The sequence below is a fragment of the Penaeus vannamei genome, chromosome 32, assembly GCF_042767895.1.
Source record: "Penaeus vannamei isolate JL-2024 chromosome 32, ASM4276789v1, whole genome shotgun sequence".
Taxonomy (NCBI): domain Eukaryota; kingdom Metazoa; phylum Arthropoda; class Malacostraca; order Decapoda; family Penaeidae; genus Penaeus; species Penaeus vannamei.
Window position 1 is genome coordinate 8,863,061 of NC_091580.1, and position 8,173 is coordinate 8,871,233.

General features: G+C 37.1%; 1 protein-coding gene across 2 annotated transcripts in view; it reads right to left on the reverse strand.

The window, feature by feature from the left end:
- Nucleotides 1-278: 278 nt before the first annotated feature.
- Nucleotides 279-8,173, reverse strand: part of DMAP1 (DNA methyltransferase 1 associated protein 1) — a 9,630-nt gene continuing 1,735 nt past the window's right edge. The window contains exons 2-10 of one of the 2 annotated variants that reach the window (XM_027356940.2): nucleotides 4,801-5,049; nucleotides 4,429-4,592; nucleotides 2,991-3,206; nucleotides 2,678-2,785; nucleotides 2,285-2,464; nucleotides 1,962-2,112; nucleotides 1,640-1,794; nucleotides 1,368-1,478; nucleotides 279-688 (exon numbers count right to left, since the gene is read on the reverse strand). In XM_027356940.2, coding sequence (XP_027212741.1) covers nucleotides 626-688; nucleotides 1,368-1,478; nucleotides 1,640-1,794; nucleotides 1,962-2,112; nucleotides 2,285-2,464; nucleotides 2,678-2,785; nucleotides 2,991-3,206; nucleotides 4,429-4,592; nucleotides 4,801-5,011 — 1,359 coding nt within the window. In that variant the 5' untranslated portion in view covers nucleotides 5,012-5,049 and the 3' untranslated portion in view covers nucleotides 279-625. The remainder of the gene's footprint in view (nucleotides 689-1,367; nucleotides 1,479-1,639; nucleotides 1,795-1,961; nucleotides 2,113-2,284; nucleotides 2,465-2,677; nucleotides 2,786-2,990; nucleotides 3,207-4,428; nucleotides 4,593-4,800; nucleotides 5,050-8,173) is intronic. The other variant, XM_027356941.2, reaches the window with a different exon arrangement.

Genomic DNA, 8,173 nt, shown 5'->3' on the forward strand with positions numbered 1-8,173 from the left:
GCTAGACATCAAAGGTCATATAGCACTATGGTAAAATATATGATGATATAATTCACACTAATTATAAATAAGACAATAAATAAACATAATAGAGACTTGATAACCCAGAGGTGACTTTTACATGACCCAAATGACCCAACTCTGACCTACTAACTTAAGGCTCTCCCAGAGTAGAATCTCATATGAAAAAAAAAAACAGATATTTCTTTTATTTAGGTCAATTATTGGAAAAGAGCTAAAAATTAAATTTTAAGAAATATAGAGCAAAGCAAACACAATTTTCAAACATCAGATTTATTATCCTTGTTCTAATAATAATATCATGAAGACATATTCACAAATCATTTCTAGTTTTTTGAATTCCATTAGTGCAACTCTCTACACACTCCAATGACATATAACTAGAAAACAAAATTCAGTACATATAAAAGAGATATCAGCACTGAAAAGGACATAATGTTCTAAATCCAAAATTTCCATCAATTTTGTGCATATTCTTTCCTGTGCCACAAATATTAAGCACAGTTAGACAAAAAAAATACAACCTCTTCATATAACGTGTACGAGAGATCATGATATACTTACAATTAAGATACAGGCCTCTACCTTAAAAAATACATTAGTCTCAGGTCCTTGCTTTGATCTTCTTCAGTACATTACTCTGTTCTAAAGCTGCTTTTCTTTTTCTCTGAAAAATAAAACAGAAAATTCATGGATAACAATATTTATAATCATGACGTGATTAACCCGTTGCCGCTGGGTGGCATGTACGTACATGCCATGGCTGTTGTGGACCGAACACTGGGAGGCATCATGTCATGCCCATTTCCCGCGCCACTGGCTCATCAGACGGAGGTTGTTTTTCTCTGATAGTAGCGGCTTCATTTATATGGTAAAGATTTTAGGCAATATCACCTAAAATAAAGGTAAACCTTCAAAATATTAACATTTTTATAAATTTTAGCAAAATAAAAGCTTTTACGTGCTAAATGTCGCTCGCAAACTACCGATCGAGCCGGGCGCAAACAGGGGAAACTGCCGATGCGTGCCAACAAGCCCATCCATATATCCACTTGCCAAACATTTTTACCCATCGGCAATGGGTTAAGTTTTCAAAGTGAGACAACAGTAACAATTAATAACAATAATAATAATAATGATGTCGAGGCAGATGAAGATGAAGGTAAAGGTGAAGATGATGCTAACTGTAAAAGCCAAAATTAAATACATGGTACTTCAAAATATTACGGAGTATGCATATTAGACATAATAACCATATTGCTTATTACTCATAATCAGAAAAAAAAATGTGAAAAAAAAAAAAATACAACACACTATTAATTGGTTATATAAAGCAGAATACTTACATTTGGTGTTGTTGGTGTTGCAACTGCATCGATCATCTCCGATATTGCACGTGGACGGCTTGGGGATTCCTCTCCTGTATTAATCATCAGAGACTCTGGAATCTCTAAGATCTGTTGGAAAAATACTCAATTTAGGATCTGATATCAAAATTGGGTCTTTTCATAAATAAATTGAACATAATATATTTACCAAACTAATAAGATACACTCTTCCTGCCTCAGTATCATTAGAACAAAACGTGAAGAATCCCAATATAAGATCCAGAACTCACCTTGTCGGGCATCAGGCTTTCACACTGGTGCTTCAAAGTCTGTAGCTCAAAAACATAATTAAGTAAGATTGTTCTGAGATCATACATGAGAACCAGGTCTGAGCGGAGGTCATTGAAGAGTTGACAGACTTCTTCTACTGCCATTGGGTTGGTTTCTGTTGGTACATTTTATTATAATATTAAGTTCTCATTCACAAACGAACCTTAAACACATTGGGTTTATGAACATCTTCCTGAGTAGCCTAAGTATACCATGAATTTTTCCATTACATTACAAACTTTTTCATCAAGCTAAAATGTTCATAAAAGAGCATGTCATTACCTAGATTCAGTTCAGTTAGCAGCTGCTCAATTGCCTTAACCTTCTTTTGTCCAACACTTGCAGGGAGCTTCATACGCTGAGACCTTAGGCTCACACCTGAAGCCTTCACATCAGGGAATTTTATACCTGTACAACTCTCCACATTTGGAGGCTTGTTTGAAAAAAAAAAAAAAAAAAATCATAGATTTAATCATTATTTTCCTCTCTTCAATTAATCATAAAGTTCACTGACAACACCCTGAAATCTGATATTCAAATTATATAATACCAATGATGTCAAAAATATTATGTTCATGACCAATCACACAAATTAGCAGGCATACAAGCGTATCTGTTTTAGCTATCTTGGTCTGCTGTATCTTCTTCTTGGTTGTCTTGGTGGTTTTCCTTGCATCGGCATCAGCATTAATAAGCTTCTGCAGGTCCTGAGTCTTCTTCTCTCTCTCCTTTTTGCGTGCTTCTATCTTTCTCAATTCACTGATGAGCTGCTGCTCCTCTTCCATCTAAAAGGAAAGGGAATGTTGGACTAGGTTAACAACTTTTCATTTCTACAGAAACACACATATAATAGTAATAAATACCAATGTAAAAAAGGAAAATCTTGATGTTATAGTATGAATAAATTTATAATTGAAAAAAAATTGATACAAGGAAGAAAGCATAATAAACATCAGATTAAACACATTTCTAATCTATCCTAAATATATTTTTCACACCTGTTTTGGTGTTCTATCCCACAGTTTCAATAACTGTTGTTTACGTCGCCTCTCATGGTCAGCATCATAGTTAACAATTTTCCCTTCTGGTCCTGTTAAATTACCAATCTGCAAGACAATAGTTAACTTTTAATATTCATTTTATTGTTGCTCTGTATCTTACACTCATGAACACATATTTCAACTTTCCTTAGCCTAAACAAATGATGTAACATTAGAATCATTAATGTACAGACAAGTTATTATGAATCTATGCCTGTTTTCACACAAAAAGGCTGATATATCACCATCAAAAATACTCCAGAACACACACCTTCTTCAAAATATTTGTAACACTATAATATCTCTCTTTCAAGTCTTCTATTGATCGTGCTGTTAGATGTGAGGGCCAGCGGTCATGTATGACAGGCCATCTAAGGTCAAATCTCTGGCAGAGTTCAAACAAAGTGTCTGTTTCCGTTCTGGTCCAGCCATCACACAGAAGGTGCTCTCCATATTCCGAGTCTGAGTAGGTCAGCAACTCGACTTTCTGTATGAATAGAAATGTCCTGCAATTATGAGACTAATGTCTCTCTCTCTCTTTCTCTCTCTTTCTTTCTCTTTCTCTCTCTCTCTCTCTCTCTCTCTCTCTCTCTCTCTCTCTCTCTCTCTCTCTCTCTCTCTCTCTCTCTCTCTCACTCACTCACTCACTCACTCACTCACTCACTCACTCACTCACTCACTCACTCACTCACTCACTCACTCACTCACTCACTCACTCACTCACTCACTCACTCACTCACTCACTCACTCACTCACTCACACACACACACACACACACACACACACACACACACACACACACACACACACACACACACACACTAAAAATATAATTATGTCAAAAAAAAAAAACAAAAAAAAAATTGATATACTTATGCAGCTAGAAAATGAAATCTGCCAAATAAACAGTGAAATCTTAACCCATTGGACCTAGATGACGTTGTAGTCACGTCATGCAAAAACTTGAGTCGAGGGGTGGGTGATGTGAAAATCCTGTCAATCAGGCAAATTAACCACAGCCCGGGTGATGCAAACTTGCCATCATGAGCGAAGGTCAGGGTGATGAAGAAGACTTGCCACAAACATCTTGGAGTGTGATTTGACTCATTTGACACTTAGAAGAGGGCTTTATTAATATTTCCAATAATAAACAAATGTGGAATGTAACATGCATAAGCAGTGACTGGAAGAGTGCTGGCTCTAGGGAGGATGCTATTTCCATGCTGTGCACCATATTCCTGGCTGCTGTGACAGGCAGCACAGGTTGTATTATGTAAAGTTGAAAATTACAAATAAAGAGATATATGACACAAATAACCAAATTTTCCATATTTTTTTCCCTTTGCTCTGAGTTATTTACTACATAGAGAGATGATATGGAGTCTGTGCAAGGAAAATAAGCTATTACCATCTGGATAAAGCAAATAAAAAGACAAATATGGACTGGATATTGGCAATAAAGTTTATAAAGTTTACCCAAAATAACTTTGCAAAGTGGAGGCACAAGGACTTGTCACTACTCACGGGTGTATAAGCGCACCCGGTCTATACGGCGCACACCTAGGATGTTGGCCACATATGTAACCCATTGCCCGTGTTTTCAGCACCGTGATTTCCGTGACACAACTGGATCCAAGGGGTTAAAAACACTTATAAGAGTACAATGTTCTGTTAAACTATCTTCAAATAAATGACTTGGCTTTACATACCTTATTGAACATTGCAAAGGGATACTCCTTCCCCTCATCACAAGCTCTCCGCCAATGGTAGAAAACGGCTCCATCCTTGCGAGCCGGATTTGTAAATGGCATCCATTTCCATGGTCGCACTCTCTTCATACCAAGCTTGGCTTTCACACTTTTATAACCCTGACCTGAAAATTTGTATATTTAGCCTCTAATCAATGAGCATTTATATCTAGATGTAACTTTATTATAGGTAGGTTATCCAGCATTACACAAATCAAAATGGAATCCTCAAGATTACATACAAGTCAGTAGCTATCTACCATGTCTTTCATCAGTATTAATTAACTATTGATATGGTACCCTGCGAAACATAACTTTAAAGAATTCACTCACCACTGTCAGAAGGTAAGAGGGGAGGCAAGTCCTTATTTGAATCAGAATAGAGAAGAGCATAGAGTTCCCTATGCATGCCCTCAGGCCTTCGCATTCCTTCCTTCTCTTTCTTCTTTTTGGGTATTTCTTTGCGAAGACCCAAGATGAGTTCTTTGCTCACTTCTGGAGTGGGCGAGCGCTCTAGCTCTAGAATATCCCTTACGTCTGCCATGGTGATATGCCTCTTTTCCCTAAAACATCAAAGAAGCTCTGTAAATAAAGACACAAAAACAGAACTTGTTAGGTTCTGTGATGTTTGCTTCAATATGTGAAAATAATATGCAATAAATAAAAGTGGGGGGCTTATATTCAGTACAAAATATAATAGGTGGTTAATTTTCAGTACAGTACAAAATTAACTCATATATTTAGAAAATTGGTAACTGAAGTGATACCTGTAAAACAGAGAGAGAACACCTTATAATCAAAGACAGGTTCCCTGTGGAAAAGTCAATGATTGATAGTATTGCCTTTGATCACTCTTGTCTAAGAAAAAAGCTGATACAACCTAAATGAGAGTGCAACATTCTAAGAAAGGAGAGACAAGGCCAAAAGTTTTTGACTGTAATATACCATAAAAACTGCTGAAGTAGGAATCTTGGTAATTCTAGAGGATTTATTTTTCTCTATTTATCTATCTATCTATCTCTATCTCTATCTCTATCTCTATCTCTATCTCTTTTTCTTTCTTTCTTTCTTTCTTTCTTTCTTTCTTTCTTTCTTTCTTTCTTTCTTTCTTTCTTTCTTTCTTTCTTTCTTTCTTTCTTTCTTTCTTTCTTTCTTTCTTTCTTTCTTTCTTTCTTTCTTTCTTTTTCTTTCTCTCTCTCTCTCCAATCCTGGGTGGAATGAGGGTTTTATGGGTGTAACACCAAGATCCCTTGGCTAAACTTTATATTTTTAAAATGTCCTAACTTCAGCCATCAATCTTGGAAGATCCTAGGGATTTGAGGTGAAGGGGGTTATGATTAAAAATGATTATAATGTATTTAAAAAATAAAAAAGTTGAACAGGAAAATCTGTACGGTATGGCCACACTAAGTTTGGGCAAATTGAAGATGATATTCTTGTAGAGGACAAAAAGTAATAGAGGTTGGTACAAGAAATAATCTGCAGACAAGAAAGGTAACGCCTCAAATAAAGGAAAAAGGTTACGGCAAGCGTCGCTCACAGCCTAAGTCCACTCACTCGGCTCGAAAGAAAAAGTTCCCGCACAGCTCGCACACCGTCTTCTGTCCTACTGCGCACCTATGTCACCACTACCTCACGACCAATCAGGAGGTGGCAGTTTAGCAGAGATTTTTAATTGCTCATTAAAGTTCAAGTATAATATTCCATATACTATATCATAAAAATGCACATGACTATCGACTAACGATTCATATATATTCACATCTGAGCCCTTTTTTATGCTAAAATGCGTATTTTGATCCTCAATTTTGGCTAACTCATTTAATATCCTTAATTGTCAAACTACTCCACTCTTTATCCCCCCCCCAACCCCTGGTACCCCACGTGTCCCCCAAGATTGTTGGGTGGAGTTGGGGACTTTGTCTCTGGCAGGGGCATCTGTACCGTAAAGAATTACCATTGAACAAAAACCAACCCAAAAATCACATCATAAGTGGAAGCCAACCTTTGCAAACAAACACGTAAATAAATCCCATCCTGAACTCATAAATTACCAAAAAGATCTCCATAAGAACCAAAAACCTTCCTGACCCCTTCCATCCCCCATATTACCCTAGCCAGGAGCTCTACTCTCAGACCCCATCTTAACCCATAGCCGATGGGTGGCATGTATGTACATGCCATGGCTGTTGTGGACTGAAACACAGATGGTAATGTATCACGCCCATTCCCATGCCACTGGATCGTCAGACAGTTTGTTTTTCTTCAATAGAAGTGGGTTCATTTATATGGTAAAGATTTTAAGCAATGGCACCTATAATGAAGGTAAACCTTCAAAATTTTAATATTTTTATAAATTTTAGCAAAATAAAAGCTTTTAGGTGCTAAATGTCGCTCACAAACTACCGATCAAACCGGGCGCAAACAGGGGAAACTGTCGATGCACGCCAACAATCCCGTTCTTACATCCACTTGCCAAACATTATTACCCATCGGCACTGGATTAATCATTCTTTTCCCCTGGATAGCCTGCTACACACTGAAAAGTATATAATTTGGGTTTTACTTTGATATATAATTATATTATATTAATGTGTTTGATGAAATATGAACATTGAAAATAAGAATGAAAAAGTCTCAAGCTCCAAATCAAGTTTTCTCAAGTACCATGTTTTTTCATTAATGGTACAAGCCCACACTTGAGACACAAATTTATATTTGAAAGAACTACTTAAAACCTCAAACCAATCATTCCCTTTTTTTCTAGAGGAATAAAAGGGTCTACAAAATCTTTACCTCGGCAGGATAGAGCCCAGGCAAACCAAGTACCTATCACATTTTCAATAGGTACAGGGGGCTTTGCCCCCTTATACCCCCTTTCAGGGGGGCTGATGCCCCCATCCCTCCCTGGTCAGCAAAATCTTCACTTAGTATGTTCCAGCAGGAGAGAGCTTCGACCCACAAAGTTTTAACCACATCTTACTTTCAGCCGTAACTCCCGATGGGCCAGGCTGCAGGGCACCAGGATTGTTGGGGTATTCCAGGTCGTTAATGGCAGGAATTACGATCACTTTCAGTAAAGTTACACTGCTTTCTTCATTTTGTTTTTAGAACCCTTTTCCATGCACCACAAACCCACTGGTGTCTGTCATTTCAGTGATGACATGATGTCTTACAGTGCGGAGATTGTACTTCCACTAGCAGTACACTGTGATCTCAAAGATTTAGTAAGCTTGCTTCATTATTTTGTTGATATTTTGCAATGAAATTAAAATAATGGTTCTCACAACCTACACACTGTCTAACCATGATGGAAATGATTTGAATTTCAACTGCCTTCTCCTAGACCCAGCTTCTATTGTCACGTGATGATCTATTTAATATCTGATTGGCTCTATTGAGTGTCCATGTTCTCAATCTCAATGGTAATGCGCTGGGTGCTAATGAGTGCATAACACACCAAAATTAAAAAACACTATGGGAACCCTACCCATCTTTCAGTCATATTCACGCACGAATCTGATTGGCTCATTTGATTTCCCTTGCATACGTCATCCTCTACAAATGTGTCCGGTTTTCTATTGCTTTTGGTATTATTGGAAAAGGGTGTCACCATTGAATTGACCAAAGCTAACCTTATAGCCTTAATGATATTTAATTATCAATCACTTTTAATTAAATAAACTTGTCTCACAAATTAATTATA